At 39.2% G+C, this 23,412-nt stretch overlaps 1 protein-coding gene across 1 annotated transcript in view; it reads right to left on the minus strand.

The window, feature by feature from the left end:
• Positions 1-206: 206 nt before the first annotated feature.
• LOC126092837 (succinate dehydrogenase [ubiquinone] iron-sulfur subunit, mitochondrial-like) overlaps positions 207-23,412 on the minus strand; it is a 116,946-nt gene continuing 93,740 nt past the window's right edge. The window contains exons 4-5 of the mRNA XM_049908567.1: positions 11,813-11,935; positions 207-311 (exon numbers count right to left, since the gene is read on the minus strand). Coding sequence (XP_049764524.1) covers positions 207-311; positions 11,813-11,935 — 228 coding nt within the window. The remainder of the gene's footprint in view (positions 312-11,812; positions 11,936-23,412) is intronic.

Below are 23,412 nucleotides of genomic sequence, written 5' to 3' on the forward strand. Positions count from 1 at the left end.
TCCCACAACAAATGGCTGGATGAGAAGTCACTTTCATATACTGTAGGAAATACCAAAGTGCTGTATTAAACAATATTTTCAAGCAGTCTGTAGTACAATACCTATCTTAAATGTGAAATCATGTATTCTCATTCTATATTTATTTACACAAAGCAATAATACACAGCATTTCTTCTATATTGAAGAGCTGAAATATCAATGCTGGTTTACTCCTTACGCAGTTTTGCTGGGGGCATATCTGCTTCCTCCTTCTTGCTGAGTCCAACTAGAAGTTTTTTGATTTCAGCTATTGCTTTGCCAGGATTCAGGTGCTGTGCAAATACCAAAAATTCCTTAGACATGTCTAACAAAGAGATATATGATTTAGATGGACAATAAAACTGAAAATTCCCTTACATCAGTTAGGGCTAGAATTCTATTTTTTCCTCACTAAAATGAATTTTAACACTCATGAATAATATAGCAATATTAGCAGCCTAAATATGATGCAAACTGCTCTACAATTCATTTTTACAGTTGAAATCAATAACTTGAACAGAATGAATCATAATATATTTCCAGACAAGGCATACAATCATTGCTATGCAGAGTAGTAATAACAAGAAAATCTTTTCTGTAAAAGGGAAATATATTAATACTCAGTATAAAGTGAATTGTTAGGGAGTCGTTTGTGAAGGTATTTGTAAGGAAGTGAAACACTTACAATAAACAGTTCACACAAAATGAGAACAGAAGTTTTTGAAATTCAGTGCTACAGAAGAACAAAAAAGATTATATGGACAGATCAATTAAACAATGAAGAGGTACTGAATTAAATAATAGAGAAAAATTGTAGGGTAGTAGTAGTAGTAGTAGTAGTAGTAGTAGTGGTGGTGGTGGTGGTTTTATTCACCTGTAGACTTCTTTTACAAGGTATTGGGCATGTCTTTGCATTACAATTTAAGAACAACAAAAATAATTCACATTTATATACATCTATGTACTTCCATGTCTATATATCTAAAAAGAAAGATGATGAGACTTACCAAACAAAAGCGCTGGCAGGTCGATAGGCACACAAACAAACACAAACATACACACAAAATTCTAGCTTTCGCAACCAACGGTTGCCTCGTCTTTCCTTTTGTTTGGTAAGTCTCATCATCTTTCTTTTTAGATATACTTCCATGTCTAGTATGACAAGGATGGGACAGGTAGTCAGCTGTCATCTTATAGTAGGAACCATCCCATCGTTGGCTGAAGTAATTTATGGAAACCATGGAATATCTAAATCAGGATGGCTGGATGGAGATTGGAGCCTCGACCCTCCTGAATACGAAGCCACTCTGTTTAAAACAGTGCTACCTTTTTTGGTTTGTCCCTAGTGTACAATATTGTTCGATATTGGGAAAGGCTAATGCTTTACTGTTCATTCATACCTGACACAACAATGTAATACACACATTGTTTCGCAACACTACACACACCCTACCAGCTGACATCAGGTTCATTTTGTGTACCACAACCTCCCATTTTCTGGCCTGAAAAACTGATTCAGCATCCCTCAACAACAAGTGAGGTGTTGAGCTCTGGGAGAAAGTTTATCAGAAGAGAGAAAAAGAAAGAAAAATATGGTATGAAAATTTTATGGGGAATGGAATGATAAATGTTTTATCACTATTATTATTTTTTATTTATTTATTTATTTATTCATCCGTAGACAACTTGTGTTGTATGGATGTCGTCAACTGTATACATGGAATGAGTATATACATAATAGTACTTCTGGTAGTACATATTTCTATGGTGCAACTTAATCGTTTGTACACAAAACACATACACACCAATCTTAGTTACAAATAAATATAAATTTACAAATGTATTCTTGCATGGATTACACAAAACAAATACACACCAATCTTAATTACAGATAAATATAAATTTACAAAGGTACTCTTGCATGAATTGGGGTGAACACATATCATTTACAGTATTCTTTGACAGTATAGTAACATTTATCTGCTAAATAACTTTTTGCAGCTTTCCTAAAGGCATGTATTCCAGTTTCAGCTTTGATCTCCTCTGGAAGTCTATTATACTGTATATTTTTATTCCATTAAATAATAAACTATTTTGGGTTTTTGTTTTGTTTTTTCATATGAGATGCAACTGGTGGCAGGATCTAGTCTAGTGTTGGTGTATAGATCTGTTTTGTGTGTACTGGTCAATGTGTTTTTTTATATATATCACAATCTGAAAGATGTATTCACATGGTACTGTCAAGATTCCCATGGTTTTGAATAAATCAGTACAGTGAGCTCTCTTGCTGCTTTTTGTTATTATTTGTACAGCCCTCTTTTGCAGCTTGAAAATTGCTTGTATGTTCTGCACATTTGTACCCCAGAAGGTTATGCCATAACTAATTATTGAATGCACATATGCAAAGTATGTAGTCTTAGCACATGAACTATTACATACTGACATAATTATCCGGAGTGCATAGCAAGCAGTAGCAATTTTCTTTTCTAGTGCTGCAGTATGGTCAGTTCAGTTAAGCTGTGAGTCAACATGCATTCCTAGGAATTTTGTGTTTGTGACACAGTATAAGTTCATCTTTAACTTTTAGGCCTATGCTATTATGTTTTTTATTTATGTGGAATTTAATACTGTTTGTTTTTTTAATATTGAGGGTTAATTTGTTGCTTACTACCCACTTGCATACATGATCGAGAGTTTCTTCAGCTTTGTCTCTCAATTTGTCTGGTGACTCATCACTGATAAGGATGCTGCTATCATCTGCAAATAGTATTGCTTCCCCGTATTTGACACTCTGGGGAAAATCATTGATATATATTAGGAAGAGTATTGGCCCTAGCACACTTCCCTGAGGGTCTCCTATGTTAATATGTTCTGGTTTGGAAATGTGTTTTGTCAATCTGCTGAACTTCGTTTGTGAGATCTCTACACACTGTACCATATTTTCCAAGTACGATTGAAACCAATTATTTACTGTTCCCCTTATTCCTAGTGCCTCCATTTTGTTTAGTAGTATTTTGTGGTCTACCATGTCAAATGCTTTGCTAAAGTCAAGGAATATGCCTGTTACATGTTCACCTTCGTCAAGTGCTTCTAAGACAAAATTTGTGAAGTGAGCTACTGCTGAACCTGTGCTTCTTCCTGGCCTGAAACCAAACTGTTCTTTACATAGTAGGTTGTACTTGTTTAGGAAATCCATTAGTCTCTTTTTCATTATATTTTCCATTACCTTGGAAAAGGATGAGAGTAATGAGATGGGCCTATAGTTTTCTATATTTTCTGGATCGCCTTTCTTAAATAGAGGCAGGACTTTTGCACATTTTAAGTATTCTGGGAAGCAGCCTGCAGTGAAAGATTCATTTATGATGTGTGCCAAAGGATGTTGTATGCTGTCTATGCAGTCCTTCAGTAAGCACACTGGCACTTCATCTAAACCTGCTGATGTTTTATTCTTTAGATTCTTCACAACCATTCTTACTTCTTCTATAGAAGTCGGTAACAGTAACATTGAGTTATCCATATAGTTCAATTTTTGTTCAGGCTGTTTTCTGCCAAACTTTTACTGTAGCTTGGTAGCAACACTGCTGAAGTACTCATTTATAGTATTTACTAGTGTATTTGGGTTATGTGTAATAGCACCATTATGTTTAATTCAAATGTTTACTGTTTTTAATTTATTACTGTTTGTTTCCTGTTTGGTAACAGTCCAGGCTGCTTTAATTTTATTTTCTGCCTTTTCTGTAATACTGTCATTGTGGGCTTTTTTTTGCATCTCGTAATACTCTTCTGTATATTCTTTTGTATGTGTGGTAGTAGTTTAGGAAACCAGGATCACTATGGTAGTTTTTTAACCTGTTCAGTTGTTTGAGTTTTGCAGAGGATTTCCTTATTCCTTTGGTCACCCAGGTATTTCTTTTGTGTGAGTGTACTGCAGTTTGCACCTCTGGGAATGCTTCATCAAATCTGAGTTTAAATAGTGACATGAATTTAGAACATTTCTTATTTACACTAGTTTCAGCATACACTTCTTCCCAAGTTATACTGTTTATTTGCTTGGCAAATTCTGATCTGTTTGGTTTGGAGAAAACCCTTCTGTATGTGTATGTTTTAGTTGTATTGTCTATATTTATGTTTAATTTTAGGATTTGACAGGAGTGATCAGAAAGGCCAAGGTTATCTACAATAATTTCACAACTTTCTTTATCTATGTCTGTGATTATGTGATCAATTGTTGATGATGAGTTTTTGGCTATCCTCGTGGCTCTGTTAACTAATGGTGATAACTTATAACAGCACAATATATTCAAGAATGAGTTACAGAATCTATCTGGGTTTTGTGTGTTTATATTTAAGTCTCCACAAATGAGAAGCTTCCCTTTAGGATTCAAAGCCATGTCTACAATATGGATTAGTTTTGCAGTGAAAGTATCTATATCACCACTGAATGAACGGCAAATACATATTATAGTTAACCTTTGTGCCTCATCTGTCTTGCTTATCTCTATGGCTGATATTTCTATGTGTTTTTCCTCACTTACAGAATTAATATCATTTCTAATTTTATAGGCAATTCCTTGCTTAACATATATACATGATCCACCACCTCTAATGGTGGTTCTACTATAATGACATGCTAGTATATATGAGTTTAAATTTATTAATGTTATTTCAGTTCCTCTACACCAATGTTCAGTAATGCATGTGACTGAACTGTTTTTTTGTGTTACATTTTTTACCAAACACCTACTCTGTGATACATAAGTAATACTCCAATTTATAGAACGTATTGTTTAACAAGTACTTTTTAACTCCCTTTCAGCAATTTCTTTAATCTCCTTTGGCCAGTTGTTGTGCAGTTTCATCCTTGGTAGAAAATACCTCAATATAGTAAGCTGGTTCAAGTGAATGTAGGTTGCAGTAGTTATGTGGAGAGGAAGAGACTTGCACAAGATAGTGTGGACAGCTGCTGTTTTCAGCACAAGAATAGAGACTGCACACCTGTATTGGGAAAAAAAGAAAAGAAGGTTGTCATAGTACTTATAATATACTGCTGATGTTCTCCCTGAATAAGTTTTGGCTTATGATGTGCAACAACAATAATTGTACCTTGTGCTCTTGTACTTTTATTGGCAATTTTTGAGGAAATATGATTACATTGTTTTCTTAATATATTTTCCCCCAGAAAGATTATTTCACCAAACACAACACAGGATGTGCAGATCTCCAATAAACCTCCTTTCTTGCTAAGAGATTTTTCCATGTATATCATCAGTCTTTGCCAATGAAATGAAGCTATTATTGGCATAAAAAGGCTTGGAAAACTCACAGAAATTAATTACACTGTTAGAACAAATACATACATAAAAATATATAAACAGACATAATTATCAGAAGCAAACTAGTGTACCTCTCTAAATATGAGACACATGTGCATACCCATAGATAACATAAATAAATGCAATACAATACAACACATGCATATGGATGAAAATAACTCACATTTTTCAACTGTGGTTGGTAATCATGCATAACCCTCAAGTATCTAGGAATTCCTTTTCTGAGCCATTTAAAGTGGGATGACAATGTAAATACTGATGTGGGGAAGGAAAAAACTGAATTCAGATTTATTGAAAGAATATTAACAAAGTGTGATTCACACCAAAAAGATTATACATAAAAGATTTTGCTTACAAAACCTGCAATCAACCAATTCTTGAGTACTGCCCGTTAGTCTGGGATGCTTACCAGATTAGATTAATGAAGGAGCATTGCTGAGTGCCTTTTTACCTAAATGCAAAGATCCCCATATTCCAAAATGAGTCAAGAAATATATTACTTTCTTCTTGATACATCTTGCACAATGACTATAACAGTAATTTCAGAGCCCCCAGGGGGCTCACAGCTTTTTCTTGAGTTTGTGGGGTGTGGCACACATGGAACCCCAAGATATTGCAGCCCATTCTTCCCTCCTGGACTGTGTGTCTTCCCCTGTGCCCATCCCTTCCTGTCCTCAATCCTTCCCCTCTGCCCCTCCTTCCTATCTCTTGGTATTCTTACTTATGTCGACTTGACTATCCACCTATTTTCTTGTATGCCCTCCAGTTCTTTCCCCTTGCTGTTTTGAAATTTTTGGTCCCCCTCTGGAGTCTGAGCTCCACTTATCAATTTTCTCTATGTAGTGTGAGCTATCTGGGGAAGAACTCCCTTCCCAGGATCTATGCTGATCCCTCTCTTTCCTCCTACCCCTCTGCCTTCCCCACCGTAGCCCCATCCCACCCACTAGGCCACCACTACATGTAGCCAGCCTGTGTGGTGGAGCTGTTGTGTACCCAACTGGCTAAGCCCCCTGACAACACTGGGGTCACACTTCTGATACCTGAGCTGTTGCCTCCATGTGTATGCCTAGGAGCAATTGCTTGTCATTATCGAGCATCGGAACTCCCAGCAATGGTCACTGTGCCAGGCAGCCCTTGTTGTGGCTGGGTTGCACCCACAGGGAAAGCCCCTGATCGGAGTGGGTCGTATCAGGGTTGATTCTTTTCATATTAAATCCATAAAACTCCAGAAAACAGGCTGCTCTTTTACGGCCATCTCTTTGATTGGCAATGAATTATTTAATGCTGCTTCTTATGACCCTGCAGCCCTCCCTTCCTGGCTACACCCTGTGAATAAGGCCAGGCTCACTGGCTTGGTACGATACACATTCTCTGCTACCCTGTCTACACTAGGATTGATGGGGATATTTTCACCGCCACCAAGCTGTTATTTTTTGTGGAAAATATCGAACACAAGTTTGGTGACATGGAGTCTCTCAGTGAAATACATTTGGGTTCACTGTTGATAAAAACTTCTTCTGCTGCCCAATCTGCAGCCTTTCATGCTTGCAACCATCTTGGCGACATTCTGGTGTCCATTACTTGTTATCAGTCTTTGAATATGGTTCAGGGAGTCATGTTTCATATGGGATCCCATTCTTCAAACTGATGAGCAACTACAGGCCAATCTGGAACTAAGTGGCCTTCATTCTGTTTGGCATGTTCAGAAAAGTTGTAAGGACAACTCCATTGATACCACTGCCTTTACTCTGGAATTTGAGGGAGATACGCTCCTGGAGAAGGTCAACATTATGGTTTACTGGTGTGATGTGAAGCTGTATGTCTCACACCCATGAGCTATTTTCAGTGTTTGCATTTCTGGCATATGCCTTCCCACTGCATGGAGGACCCTCTATTGTCCATGTGTGTTAACTGTCACAACCATCACTCTCCTAGCTCACCAGGTTGCCTGGTTTATAAGAAGGAACAGAAGAGAAGATACAGGAGTACAAGTCCCTTCATCGTTCATCCTACACTGTGGCTCATCAGAAATATCACCATCTTCACCCTGTGTCGATGACATCTAACTTTGCCTCTGTTATGTCAATTCCCCCTCCCCTCTCCTCCTTGCCCCAGTCCTGCCCCCTCTCCTCCTCCCTTCATTGGTGCCACTGATGGAGATTCCTCCCAGGACCAAGCCCCTCATTTCTCTGGCATCAACAAGGCCAGAGGTCTGCTGCCACAACTCAAGCTGTGGGATCCACAGACCATGTGCCCCTTGTGTCTAACCTCTTATTTATGGCTGTCACCCCCTCCTCATTTGTGACAGATGGTGACTCAGTGATGTGATTGGCTCCAACTTGTTTGCCTCCCATTTGGATCCCCATATCATGCTTATTCAACGGAACTATAGTGGATACTACCGTCACTTCATGGAGTTGCAGCCACTCATTTCCTTTTACTCAGCAATCTGTGTCATTCTCCAGGAATTTCATTTTCAATGCCCAGTTACTGACCTTTCATGCATTCCATGCATTCTATCAGAACCAGGTCAGCCATCTGAGGGCTTCTGGTGGTGTTTGCATGTTGGTCTTACAGAAATTGTTAGTACATGGATCCCCCTTCATATCACATTGGAAGCATCTGCCATCCAGGTCCACTTTCACTCTGCGGTTATGGTTTGCAATCTCTATCCCCCTCCTGACAGGCCACCTACACCCGCTGCCATAACTACCCTTCCTTCAGCAGCTCCCATCCCCCTTCCCCCTTCTTGGGGATTTCAATGTCCAGCACCCTTTAGGGGTCAGTGCTTTTTTGTCTAGTTGCAGGCTCCTCAATGACCAGTTTCCTGCAGACCACAACCTGTGCCTTCTTGATGATGGTTCCCCTACTCATTTTAGTGCCACAAATGGTATTTTTTCTTGCCGTTGATCTTTCGCTCACTTTCCCTCCTCTTTTTCCTTCCTTAAACTGGTCACCACATGATGGCCTCTGAGATAGTGACCACTCCCTGCTGATTCTCTTGTTCCCTGCCCACCTAATGATGGTCAGGTAACCCCTACTGGACTTTCTGTCATGCTGATTGGCTTCTATATATCTCCAAGGTTGTCTTTAAACCTTACTTGGCAGGTTGTATTGATGAAGCCATTTGTGATCTGTCTGATAAGATAATTCACGCCACCAGCATTGCCATTCCACGGCCAACAGGCTCTGTTAACCGCCGGTCAGTTCTGTGGTGGGGCATAGCTATTACCACTGCCATCCAAGATCACTGACAAGCTTTGTAGCATGTTAAGAAGCACCTGTCCTTCACTGGTCTTATTACCTTTAAATGTCTTCAAGCCAAAGCCCATTACTTAATCAAACAGAGCAACTGAGTGTGTTTGGAATGCTTTGTCTCCTCCCTATGTTCTTCTGTCCTTTGTCACAGGTGTGGGCTACACACCACATCCTCCAAGGTTGTCAGCAGCAGTCTTCCATTCTGGGCCTTGCCCTTCCAGGTGGCCTTCGTACAGATCCACCAGTTCTTGCAGAACTCCTTGTGACCCATTTTGCAACAGAATTGGCGTCAGTCTCCTACCCATACACTTGCTCCTCCAGAAACAGGGGGCTGAAGCTTCCAACTTATGTTTTACTCCTTGTCAGGCATCATCCTATGTCAACCTCTGACTGAATGGGAACTACTTCTGACCCTCTCTTCTTCCCATGATTCAGCCCCTCGCCCTGATTCCATCGATAAAAAATTGCTCCAACACCTTAATCCTCCACAGCAATAATATCTCTTCCAGATATTTAACCATATTTGGCTGCAAAGCATTTTCCTCTCTTGGTGGAGGGACAGTATTGTGGTTTCTGTCCTTAAGCCCAGCAAGGATCCATCATCCCTTGTTAGTTTGGCCAATGAGTCTGACCAATCTCACCTGCAAGTTATTTGAACAGATGGTGGCTAGTCAGCTCACTTGGGTCCTCGAATCTTGGAACCTTTTATCTCCTTACCACTGTGGCTTTCAGGATGGATTGTCTCTGATCAATCATCAGCTTCAAATGGAAACCACAGTTCGGCAGGCCTCTTCTCAGTGCTGCCATCTAGTCACAGTGTTCTTTGATCTCCATAAAGCTTACGACACAGCTTGGTGCCATCACATCCTACTACACTCCATTGAGTGGGATCTTCGGGGACCCCCCTCCTGATTTTTACTTACCAGTTCCAACCCCACTGGTAGTTCAGAGTTTGCGCTAGCACAGTTCTCAGCTCTCTGCAGGCCTAGGAAAATGGTGCTCCGCAGGGCTCCGTATTACGTTTCCTTTTTCTCATTGCTATTAATGGACTTGCAGCCTCTGCCAGACCATTAGTCACTCCTGCTTTGTATGTGGACAATTTTTGTATTTGGGCTAGCTCCCACTTGGTGCCATCCAGTGCACTTCCACGTGGACACACACACACACAATTTTCAATTATATCCTCTTAAGTCGAGGGTGGTGCATTTCTGTCACTATAATACAATGCCTGTCACCTGACCAAGTTCCCCCAGTTCCGTTTCTTGGGTCTTTTTTTTCATGAACTTAATGCTTAATGTCCTTCACTTCCTTACCCACACCTCTTGGGGCACAGATCATTCAACTCTTCTCCATCTTTATTGGGAATTAGTTCCATTTCATGTGGGCTATAGCTGTCAAGTTTATGGATCAGATGCCCCTTCCATGCTGCTCCTCTTGGACCCTGTTCACCATCATGTTATCTGTTTAATCACCAGTGCCATTAGCACTAGCCCTGTTGACAGTCTTCCAGCTGATGCTGGGATCCCTCCCCTATCGGTTCAGTAGTCCCAGCTCCTGGTTTCCTATGCCACCACAATCCGCTCTTCCCTTCGTCACCCCTCTAGTTCTATTCTTTTGGTGCCTTCGGGACATTGTCCACTTGCTGCCCACCACAGGGTGAGTTTACTGGCTGGGCTCCACCTTGCTTTTCTCTGCTGCAGTTTCCATCTCCCCTCATTGTCCTCCCCCCAACATTCTCTCCTGACCCCCACCCTCCTGGTTAGTTCCTTGACCCCAGATTCAGATGGATCGATTCCAGGGTTCGAAAGGCTCCATTGCTCCAATTGTGTTCCATTGTACGTTCTGCCCACTCTTATGGCAGCTTCAGGATGCTACTGATTTTTACACCTTTCACATCTTCTGTTAGGACAGAACACCATCTCTTGCCTGCCACATGTGGGGTGTTTACCACGAAACTGATGACCATCTATTGGACCATCCACTTTAGTAAACAGTTCTCCTTCACTCAAGTTTTGTTATGCATGGACTCAATGAGTGGCCTTCAGGCTATAGCTCAGTGTTTTTCCCATCATCCCTTGGCATCGGCTATCCATGACCTTTTCACCGATCTTGGCAATGCTGCTTGTTTTGTTGACACACTTTGGGTTGCTGGCAATGTGGGTATCCCGGGTGATGAACTTGCTGATCACCTGCCTGGGAGCAGGGTGGGGGGACGGATGGGAGGGAGGGAGAGTGGGGGGAAGGGGGGCAGCAGCCAACTAGCCCCCTGTTCTCAATGACCCCTCCAGGGACAGATTTGCAGCTTTGTGTCCAATCCCTTTTCTTGAGGAGGTATCCCCTTGTCTAATAAACTTCATACAATCAAGGAGACTCCCATCACATGGTGTTCTTCCTTCCATCTCTCCTTGTGGGAATCTTTTCATTGGCCATACTGTGTTGACTCATGGTTTTTTATTCTGCAATGTGCCACCCCCCCCCCCCCTTTTGTAGTTACGGGGCCCATTCAAAGTGACATAGATTTCTAGACTGCCCCCACCTTTTGGCCCTGCTAAGTACACCATCCCACCTTTCTTGTCCCAGGTGTCAGCAGACGACTCTCACATGGTTACTCCTGTTACTCCTGTCCTCCGTTTTCTATATGAAAGTGGTTTGTCCTCCCAGGTTTAAGTACCTGAATTTCCATCTGGAACTGGAATCCCTTGGTAAGTGTTTGCATTGGTTGTGGACACCTTAGCCTTGCCTTCATACTCGCCAGGTTCTGCCCCCTTTTCCCTATAGTTTGCCTCGTCTTTTGTGCCATTTTGTTTCCCTTTGTCTTTCCCCTGTACCTTTTACTCACTGTTTGCCCTTTTTCCTTACCCCTTGATTGGATTGGCTGTTTGTGCTCTTCCTCCCTTGGTTTCTGCCACCACAGATCATGAGACTGATGATGACCTCACTGTTTATTTTCTCTCCCCCCCCCCCCCCTCTTCCGCCAATCAATGAACCAACTAACATTAAAGAATTCAGGCTCACACACAGAGGTATTGCCTGTCTTTCTACTTGTATATCATCCATGAATAGAATAGAATGGGGGATAGTTATGCTGGTAAACTATGCACCCTTCTCCAACATTGTAAGATGACTTGTGGAGTACAAATGTACATATCACATATATAAACAGTGTGGATCACAGTGGTAGTTTTACTAAAATATATGCTTACCTTAGGGCATGCAACAGTACAGTTCATGATCGTGTGACATCGAAAAACAGAATAACTATCATTAAGTCTTCTCAGTCGGTGTTCAATGTATTCATCACGTGAATCAATTATCCATCTATATGCCTGCAATGAAACATGATTATCAGCCCCTGCCAGAAAATTGTGAGAATGTGTTTTATTCATCCACAGAAGCTACACCACATTAAAATATTATATACATAAAATATAAGCAGTATCACAGTCATATTGGGTGTACTCCTTTATAATATTATATTAAATGAAAACAAGCATCCAGTCTTTAACATGGAGTGGAAATCCAAACAAGAATTGTGCTGGAGGAAGGGAAAAACAAGAAAGAAGGTAAGAGTAGAAACATATTATGGTTAAACATAAATAATTTAGGAGTAAGGGTAACAGCTCAACAAACAGTAGTGGCATTGAGTCATCGACAGGCACATAAAAAACTGCACAAGCTCTCAGACAAATCCTTTTTTGAGGTAGAATATGCCATGACTGCAATTCTGAAGATAGACTAGTGCGAGGAGTTGTGTCAGATGGAGTGGGCAAGAAGAGAAGGATATAGGCAGTGAGAGGAAGGTACAAAAAATTAACTTCATCTTTTGTACTTCCCTTCTGAGTAACTTATATTTCCTGCTTTCATAGACTGAAGCAGTACACTGCTTGATGACTGTGTTGTCAATGAGTATCGCTCTACTCTTACAGCAACAGTCTCAGCACAAGGGATATGCAATTAGTAATCCTGAAAGCATATGTGCATTCAAGCTGCCTTAGTGAAATATGATGATTCCTTGAATGCACATGTGCAGATGTTAGAAATTCTCAAGTTGCTAGTTAAGCATTTTTACTTGCTTGAACATCTTCTGACTTGTCAAACAGGTCTTTCAACTTGCTATGCTACAACAGATCTGAGACCTTCTCCTCCTTGATTATACAAACATATATAAAAAGTTTATTTCTTTTATTAGTTCGCTTACTCATTTATTTATTTATTTACACTGGTCAGAGTTTCACTCTTTGGGATTCCCCTTACATTGGCTCAGACACTATCATTTTGCAATGTTGGCATTCATATTTTTATGTAGCACATAAAAGTAATTCCTGAACATACACTATTAATTTACAATACAGTAAGTGTTACACACAGACAATACTTATCCTAGGAAGGAGAGGGGTGAAAAAAGGAGAGAAAAGGTGGAGAGAAAAATAGTCTTTGAGTGAAGAGGAAAAGCAGTTAGGAGGTTAAAATGTGCCTAAGAGTTTGGTTAATGACCTTGAAGCTGTAGGATGTAACGTATACATACTCAGCAAAAAGAAAAGATAGAGTTACCATTATTTGATTAGATAAGTAATAAATTCATTTTATATGCAAAAATTTGTAATTTCTCCGTTGTTGTGAGGCACATCATTCCATCATCTTGATAAGCATTTCTGGTATAAGAGAAACTTAAAAAATCATGTAGGAAGTAAAGATCAAGTGAATTGTGAGTTACTATTGGTGATGTAAAAATGTTCCATTCATGAACAGACAAAATTTGTAGTAACTCAGGAAAATACAGAGGAAATGCACAACATGGTGATAATGCCTTTGGACTGTGTATAACCAAGGTATTTCTCCATATGAATAAATCATATAACTAAAGCTTACATTAGTTCTATGTCCTTTTTTGCCATCCAAGAACAACTTCTCAAGTTAGCATTCCACAAAGCATTCTTATTAAACAGTTAGTTGAATCAGACAGATTAAGGTATCACTATGAATCACAATACTGTGTGGAATCAGATGAAGAAAGGTGAAAGAGAGAGGGGGGGGGGGGGGAAGGGGGCTACTCCACTATATTCTTTGACAATGTGATCTACTATGCTCTCACTGAATAATAATCAATGTTTCAAGTTGCATATCAGACATGTCACAGAATGCTTAAAAGCAGTTTTCCAAATTTAAACTGTAGGGATATTCAAAAGAACTTCATAAACCACAGAGCATGAATATATAAATACATACTGTCTCATTATATATGAATGATCCCGCAGCTGCTGCTTGCTCCTTTTTTATTATTCTGGGTGCTTTAGATAGACAAGGTACTACTAAGTGAGATTTCCAATGTGTGCCGGGACTTACCACAGTTCACTACTACCAGCACCACATCATCACAAGGTGCCTGTGCTTAACAGATAGAGGATTGCACCATAATCTAAGAGTGAAATTAAAAATTAAAATTACTTTTCCAAATTATGTGAGTGTATGCTTCAGTATATTAACGTTAACATTGTGAAATCTCAGAGAGTGACCTAATGAATATATTTTACACAATTTGTGCTACTTACAGCACTTGATTGCAATAATGCTATAATACTGCTGCACCAAGTTTCAAGAATTTATTATAAATAACTGTGAATACAAGGACTCTTAAAGAGGCAGTTCAGAGGTCATGTTCTACTGCCAGTTCCATTATAAAAACTTTAGCTTGAAAAGTTTACATGCAATTGAGCTAAAACTTTTTCAGAAACTAAAGCAAATTTAACTCGTATAACAATTAGGAAAATTGTAAATTATTAAACAACAGAGATATTAATCAATATGTGTCTGAGAAAGGGGCCATTTAGATGCTGCAACCTGTGCCTAGAGAGGATGATAGTAGATATTCCATTTGACAGTCGCTGCACCTATATATAAATATGGCCATAGAGGCAGTAAAGTGGAGACATTTCACAAAGAGATATCAATCTGACTGTATGAGTTAAATGCCTGCTTGCACTGTGCCTTGAATGATGTCACAGTTGGTCAGTTACCAAAAGCATTTTTGATAAAAGTAGGAAGTGAATTTGTGAGAACTGTACATCAGCCCAGATCGCTTAGATTTCACACAAGTAACTGTTCATGTGCCACCTGTAATGTCAGAGAAACTCCATGGGGAGTGGCAAGACTGTTTTCCACTTTTAAGTTGAGCAATTAACTTTTGGTGATTAGAGGCCACAGCAACAGACCACTTTACCAGGAACTTTCCATAGAGGTCACCTCTGAACAATTAATATGCTGTTTCTGATAGGGACATTAGTATTATTATTATCATCATGAATATTATCATATTTTGTGCATGTGAACTTTTACTGAATATATCTATCAGTTAAAATTTATAACTTTTATTTATAGTCATTGTTTCTGATCCCGGTGAGTAAATAGCAAGTAGGAACATTTTTTTCAGTGAGCACAGTGAGTAATGTGGACTTGCAGACTGGAAATTATGTCAGTATGTTCTCCATCGTTTTCTGGCTGACCACGATAGTTTTCATGCTCTTGTAGATGACGAAGATAATTTACCCACCACCCCACATATGATGCCAAAGCTCAGAAACTGAACTGTGGAAGTGTTCAGTACAAAACACGGAACTCTGTAGGCACTAACGTGATGCTGAAGTGAAATATGACAAAATCAGCACAACAACAGTGTTAAGATTTGCTCACAAGTGTGGAAACTGAATTGTGAAGGTCAGGCTCAGTATCCTTGAACATGGTGGAAGGAGGTAAGAAGGCGACCCTACACTGCAGCTACCATTGGCACTGAGATTAGAAGAACATGGTGCATTATCATGGAGCTGTGTGGATCTACAAGTTACCTGCAAGCTATTGTGTGTGCTCACCAGTGCCCAACTCCCTGCTACCCCCCCACCCTTGTGCTACTGATGCTGCCTGCATTACATCGCAACACGTGACATCGCATTTGCTGGTACACGACGCCAGCATCACTCATCGATGTCAAGCAATTAAGTCATGAATATTTAAAGGATTTGTTAATTGTTTATAACAGGCTATTAAAGATGGAATCAAATGATAGGGATGATGTGAAAGTTATGATGGAATCAGGCTCTGACGATGAATCCTCAGAATTAGTAATTGAAATTAATAAGGATGGTTCTGTGAAAGTAATAAATCAAAAATCTGAATGTGATTTGTCAAAAGTAGAACTGTAGGTAAAATTCAATGTTACTGCAAAGTCACAACTAATCTTTGATGATGATGTAAATGAAGTTGAGGTCAAAAAAGAAAAAATGGAAAGAGTTATCAGACAATGAAACAGAGTTCAATATTTCTGAAATTCAGCTAACTCAGGGAATACTAGAACCTCCTTTAAAACGAGTGGAAATGCCAATTGGGAAGGTAGAGGCATCAAACTGGATGCAATTATTGTTTCTAAACTTAAATTGCTTCATAACGAGCTAAAGGATACTAGTAAAAAATTGAACAGTACGACTGAATCTAGTAGTAAAGAACTAAAGGATAATAGTAAAGAACTACAGGGTAGTAGCAAAGAACTATAGGATGAAATGGCCTCAAAATTGTATAGCTTAAATTACAAAACTGATTCTAAGTAAAGTGCTCTGCAAGTCAAAGTAGGGCAACAACTAATTAAATTGCATAGTATTTTCAGAACCAAACTTGGTGAAGTTCATAAAGATGTCAAAGATGTAGATGATCTTATGGAAGTGAGGTTGTCACAAAGAATAGCAATCAATCCAAACTTTTCTCTAATCAGTATGAGGAAGTAACTAATAAAGTAATTGCCTTTCAGAAGGATATTAAGAAAGTAAAATCTGACTGTGAGAAATTACGTGAAGATGTTAACAAAAAATTTTCTGATTGAGTAGAAGCAGAACTACAGGTAGAAGAACTAAATACTAGTATTACTAATACAGAAAATAGAGTAATCTCTGGAAGTTCTTTCAGTGCTACATTACAGCCTGTTGCTTCAGTTTGACACAGCTTTTATCGGATGTTGTCAATTTCTATGTTTCGATCCAGATAAACAAATTCACCCATTAGAGTTCTGCAATGATTTTGAGGATGTTTTACCAAATGCATGGACAGAATGTGAGCAAAATTTCTTTCATAAGAAGTCATTTGTCAGGAGATGCTTTGCGATGGCCAGCTGATGTAATGATTAGATGCAAAACTATTTCTGAATTTAAAACTGCATTGTTTAATGAGTACTGGTCACACAACAAACAAAACAAAGTTTTGAGACAACTTTGGACTGGTACAAAGTTTACTGCAGGTCGTGAATCAGTTGAAGAGTTTTCTAGAAGATGGGATTCATGGCTGTCACATATGGCAGAAAAAATTACACTGGAAATGACAGTCATGGGACTAGAAGGTAAATGGCATTGGATTGACAGAAAAGAATCACCTCCATACCCAGAGATAACATGGATAGGTTCATTGAGTACCTGGAGTGAGTGGAAAGAATAGCTGCTGTTGAGGAGCAGGTGCAGAATAATAATAGATCTTCCAACAGTCATATAAACAACAAAAATAATGACAATGGGAAGATGAATGTTAGAAATATGGGCATTCATAATACATACCTAATTATCATGGTCAAGGCCATGGTAGAGGGAGAGGAGGCAGAAAGCCACTGTGCTTTTGCAATAATTATTATGATGAAGGCAGAAATGAAAGCAATGTACCACTGAGACAAGATGGAGAGCAGAATGCTACCCAATCTGATGCTGAATTGAATGAACACAACAGGCTGCATGTGGCAAACTAAGTCCTGTCTATGAAGGAACTGGTGCTCACAAGATAGAAACAGTAACACAGCCAGCAACAAAAATACAGACTACAGTCAGTCAGCACATGCAAACTGATAATAGGGATGATAAAATAGGAACAGACAGTACCAGTGATGTGCTAAACCACTCTCATTATAAAGCTGACAGCATTTTGGACACATTAGAAAAATGGATCAAGAAGGAAAAAGAAAATGCTATATACAATAGGGAAGAACAAATTGACTGGTCTGAATCAGATAAGGATGAAGATGAAGTAAATCTTTATATCTTCAACAATAATGGCAATCTGAAGTTTTGGTAGAGGAAGTAGAGTCAGTTTTGCAAAGTTTTCAAGAGGAGGAGTCATTAGATGAAGGACGTAGCAATAATAATGAGGTCAAGGAACCTATTAGCTGTATTGACTTGCCACAAACTGTAAAAGTTGACAACAGTATTATAGACAGCAATGTTGTGCATGGACACAGTTGCTTAGAGATAGAGAGCAGCTCAGCTGATTTGTAGCAAACAAAAGTTGAGGAAGTTGTCATGTGCTTTGATTTAAATTTGGTGTAATGGTTAGAAAAGGCAACTGTGAATGTAGAGACTGATGACCCTGTGAATCTGAGTTAAAATACACCTGCAGCTGAACATAATTAGTTTAACTGGAAACATATTGAAAAGGATTATTAGAAGCCTTTTAAGAGGAACCTGTTCAAGTAAGAATAATTCACCCCATTATAAAAACTAACATCTCAGGAGTAACAGTGGATTGTCTTCTTGATAGTGGCAGTGATGTAAGTGCTTTGTCCCAAATATTGTTTGATTCTGTTCCTTATAAGAATGGGTTAACTGCCATGAAAGTAAGTGATTTAAGAATAATGGATGCCACAGGAGAAGTTTCTAGACCAGTAAAGCACAAAGCTTTGATACCAGTTGGTATGAACAACATAATAATAGAGCATCACTGTTTAGTCATGCACGGTTTAAGTGTCAAAACGTTAATTGGTACAGGTGTTTTACTGAAATATCTAGGAAAGATTGACTTTGATCAGAGCCACTTAGTACTAATTTTACCAGTCTCTCAAGTGATTATACAGCCTTTCATTGGAAATTATGTTGGCAGTAATAATTAAGCATGGGAACTTCCTATTAGAGTAATAAGAAATAAGGGATACTTGCAAAATGATACTGAGTTCGAAAATAATGTGTGATATGCTGGTGCAGAAGAGAACTATATCCTCGATGAAACAGAGGATAAGGGACAGTCAATACATCAAACTTCTGGTGAAAGAGCCTTGGACAGGAAAAGAAGGTATGACAGAAATCTTCCCCCACATTGGTGAACTAGTGTTAGTCAGAACTAAAGAAGAATCTAAGAAAATTTCAGCAGAAATAAAGGAGTTTATGCATGTTTATCAATGATGATTCAGGACAACAGGTAAGCCTCCTGCAAATGCATACCATTTCGAATACTCAAAAACTAAGAAAGAACTAGGTCTATGAAACACTGTAGAGCAGAGGCCTTTCAAAACTGACAATAATTACTAATTAGATTCTGTATGAAGCCTGCCGCTCTTTGGTGGATGCACAGTTTGGTGCATTGTGTGGCCCAGCTGGTTGAAACTTTATTTCCCTATCAAGTTTCATTCTCTTATTCTGTTCTAGCACTAGCAAGTAAGGTGTTACGGTGTGAAGTCAGCACTGGTATGCCAGTTGGGAATGACAGGGAAGAGAAGGATCTGAGAAGAATTCAGCCAACAACGCACTGACTGACCTCCCTTTCAGGATGACAGTGCAACAGCAGTGGCCCCCTAGGTGAAGAAGACATAAGCAACACGCCCGACTGGTGGCACCCCACTTTGATAGTAGTGTCAATGTTAGCCACTTCATTAGGAACCTATGTAGCACAGACTTGTTTATCTGTTCTGGAGAAGACATTATTTTGTATGTCACCCTTTGCTTGTGACACATATCAAAGTTAAGTATTGTAATTATCTTTTGTACTAAAACTCATTACTACAAGTTGTTTGACTGCTTGTTTAGCAAATCGAGGATGCAGGGCTCCTAGACACAACAATGGCAATGAGATGGAAAAAAAAACACTGGTGATGAGGTGAATGAATACCGTAGCGACAGCCTGTTACCAGAGCCAACCAGCTGCCAGAGATTTTGTTTTGTCGTGGGCTTTTATGTTTTGCTGGCACCTTAATTCTGCTTTGTTTTTTCTTTGTTGGGTGTGTTAACATGTTTTAAGAGTGTCTATTATAGGGTTTTTTCTATGCAGTGTTTTCAGGTGGGTTTGGAGAAATTTTCTTTGCCTGTGTGCTTATTTTTGTTGCTTGCATTGTCTGTTTATTGCATTTGCCTGTTTCAAAATGAGCAACCCACCTCTTCCACTCCCTGCTCAAGCACCTCAGCTGCAAGCAATAGATGCAATGCAGCTAACACAGATGTTTCAGTTTCAGATGCAGCAGACTGAAACCCTTCTAAACACAGCACTGCAGTTACTCGCCAACCGAGCCCAACATGCCACAACTGTAGCTCCGAGAGCCATACCGTGTGCCATACCGCCTTTTTGCCTGTTTAACAAAACAGAAGAGGAATGCTCAAGTCGTTGCAACAGTATGAAGCCCACATCATTGCTCATAAAGTATCAGGTACTGTGAAACTACATTATTTTTTGTCGAGGGTAGGAAGTGCAGTCTTTCGCCTCATTCAGAAATTGTTCCCTAACACAATTTGTAGTGCCCCCAGAATTTTACGAAAGTCTGGAGACACTTGCATTCCAGCCATTTCGAACACGTGTTATTTTAAAGCAGGGCGTAAGGATGAGCATGGGATACTGCACCCATTTATTGTTTGTGCAGGCGAAACTGGAAGGGAGATAATTGAGATAATTCATCAGCGCTGGCAAGTTATCAGCGCAACCTGCCAAGAATAAACAAATATGGCCCGGAAGCTCTGTGGCCAGCTGCAAAGAGTAATGTAGCATTGTATTGTTAAAAAACAAATGGAGAGACTTGAAATAGTGACTGTTTATTAGACGTTGAACTGCTGTTGAGAGTATATGGACTAGAAGTGGATAGTCAGCCACGATAAAAGCTTATGTATTAATTGTGTTCAAAAATGTGTAATTAACAGATTCTGGGCGCCCGGTAATGTGTGGGCTTACATCATAAAGTTTAGTTGTTTTTTTGTACAAAGTGGAAATAAATATGTTCTGGTGCACTGAATGATATTCCAAGAGTAGCGTATTTTTTAAATAAGAAGAGAGAGAGTGAGAGAGTGAAAATTTTCCCTTCCTAGCAGTGAAATCTTTGGAGAAGCATCCGGTGTGAGCCTAAGACATCGGCGCTGCAAGAAAGCAGAACCAGCATTCTTCAACAAGTAAGTTCACAAAAATGCTTAAGCTGTATAGAGAGAGCTTAACATTACACCGGGCCGCCACACATTCCAAGTGAACTTTCCTATGATCAGGTTGCAGATTCTCGAATTATTATGACCAACAAGTGGGTGTGGGAGCAGCTAGGTACCAATTCTTTCATTGCAGGAAAAGGTCAGAACAAACTTATTGCAAAAGGATAATAGATTTGCTGGGTGTGATGAGGAAATGCAAATTCAAATGTGCTTTATATTCAGAAGTTATGTTGCGTGATGCAATTGTGTACAATGTAACTGATGTCAACCTTAGAGAATAGATGCTGAAATAGTCAGATCCATCATTCCATCACCTAGTGCAAATTCTAGATCAGTATGATTCAGGTGCCATAGTGGCCGATAAATTTGAGCAGCCACCAATTTGTCAGGTTGAGTCGTCCCTTCCTCATCACCATCCCAGTAGGCAGCAACAGCAAGCATGCACCAAGCTGTGTAAACAGTTTTCTCTAAACAGATGACTACATCAGTGAATTCACAGCACAAATGCCAAGATTGCCCGTCCAGACAAGCACAGTGTCATGCTTGTGGCAAGAAAATTCATGTTCAATTCATATATTTGCAATGGAACAAACATAAGAATTCTGCCCACTCACAAAAATCTAGTCACAAGGCCCATGTAATCAATGCAGTGTATTCAAAGGGTGCTGCAGGCATTACCAAAACTAGCAAGCAAACAGTTTCTTCAGTGCTATGTCAGTCCAACAAACTTTTTGTTCATTTGCATCTTCAGCTGGACATGGGTGCCCCTGTTACATTGTTGAATTGTAACACATATGAACTGTTAGGCTACCCACACCTGTCTAAAATAGTATGCACCTGACGGCTTATGATGGACAAGACATTCCCATTCTTGGAAAATGCATTTTGCCTGCCATTTATCGATCAGATTAGATTAGATTAGATTAATACTTGTTCCATAGATCATGCACATGACACTTCGTAATGATGTGGAACGTGTCAGGTTAATAAAAGATTTTTTTTGCCCCCCCTTAATTTATATCTAAAAATTCAGCCAATGAGTAGGAGTTGTCATCTAGAAATTCTTTTAATTTATTTTTATATGTTAGTTGGCTATCTGTCAGGCTTTTGATGCTGTTTGGTAGGTGACTAAAGACATTTGTGGCAGCATAATTTACCCCTTTCTGTGCCAAAGTCAGATTTAACCCTGCATAGTGAAGATCATCCTTTCTCTTGGTGTTATAGTTATGCACACTGCTATTACTTTTGAACTGAGGTGGATTATTAACAAAAAAATTGCATAAGTGAATATATATACTGTGAGGTTACTGTGAGGATCCCTAGATCCTTAAATAGATGTCTGCAGGATGACTGTGGGTGGGCTCCAGCAATTATTCTGATTACAGGTTTTTGAGCAATGAATACTTTTCTACTCAATAATGAATTACCCCAGAATATGATGCCATACGAAAGCAGTGAATGAAAGTAGGCATAGTAAGCTAATTTACTGAGATTCTTATCACCAAAATTTGCAATAACCCTAATAGCATACGTAGCTGAACTCAGACGTTTCAGCAGACCATCAATGTGTTGCTTCCACTTTAACCTCTCATCAATGGACACACCTAAAAATTTTGAAAATTCTACCTTAGCTACAGACTTCTGTTCAAAGTCTATATTTATTACTGGAGTTGTGCCATTTACTGTATGGAACTGTATATACCGTGTTTTATCAAAATTTAAAGAGAGTCCGTTTGCTGAGAACCACTTAATAATTTTGTGAAAAACATCATTTACAATTACATCACTTAGTTCTTGGTTTTTGGATGTTATTACTACACTTGTATCATCAGCAAAAAGAACTAACTTTGCATCTTCATCAATGTGGAATGGTAAGTCATTAATGTCTATCAAGAACAGTAAAGGACCTAAGACCGAATCCTGTGGGTCCCCGTACTTGATAGCCCCCCAGTTTGAGGAATAAGCTGTTGTTTTAACATTACATGAACCACTTATTTCAACTTTCTGCATTCTTCCAGTTAAGTATGAATTAAACCATTTGTGCACTGCCCCACTCAAACCATAATGATTTCGCTTATCTAAAAGAATTCCATGATTTACACAATCAAAGGCCTTTGAGAGATCACAAAAAATACCAATGGGTGATGTCTGGTTATTCAGAGCATTTAATATTTGATCAGTGAAAGCGTATATAGCATTTTCTGTTGAAAAGCCTTTCTGAAAACCAAACTGACATTTTGTTAGTACTTTATTTTTACAAATATGGGAGGATACTCTTGAATACATTACTTTCTCAAACATTTTTGATAGAGCTGTCAGAAGAGAGATTGGGCACATTACATGAACTGTAACTTTCACTATGCTACAATTGCGCAATTGTGAGAACATATTTTGCCTTGATTTGTTTGGCTTTCAAATTCAGGACAATGTGTTGTCAGTGACTGCACTCAATGCTAAAGACAGTGTAGCTAGCTTGCTGAAGGAATTCCCTGGACTCTTTTCTGTAGGTTTAGGCAAGGCTAATAATTTCGTTGCACATATTACTATGAAAGACAATGGTCAGCCAAACTTTTGCTGGGCCAGAACTGTTCCTATTGCATTACGGAACACTGTGG

The sequence above is a fragment of the Schistocerca cancellata genome, chromosome 7 (assembly GCF_023864275.1).
Source record: "Schistocerca cancellata isolate TAMUIC-IGC-003103 chromosome 7, iqSchCanc2.1, whole genome shotgun sequence".
Taxonomy (NCBI): Eukaryota; Metazoa; Arthropoda; class Insecta; order Orthoptera; family Acrididae; genus Schistocerca; species Schistocerca cancellata.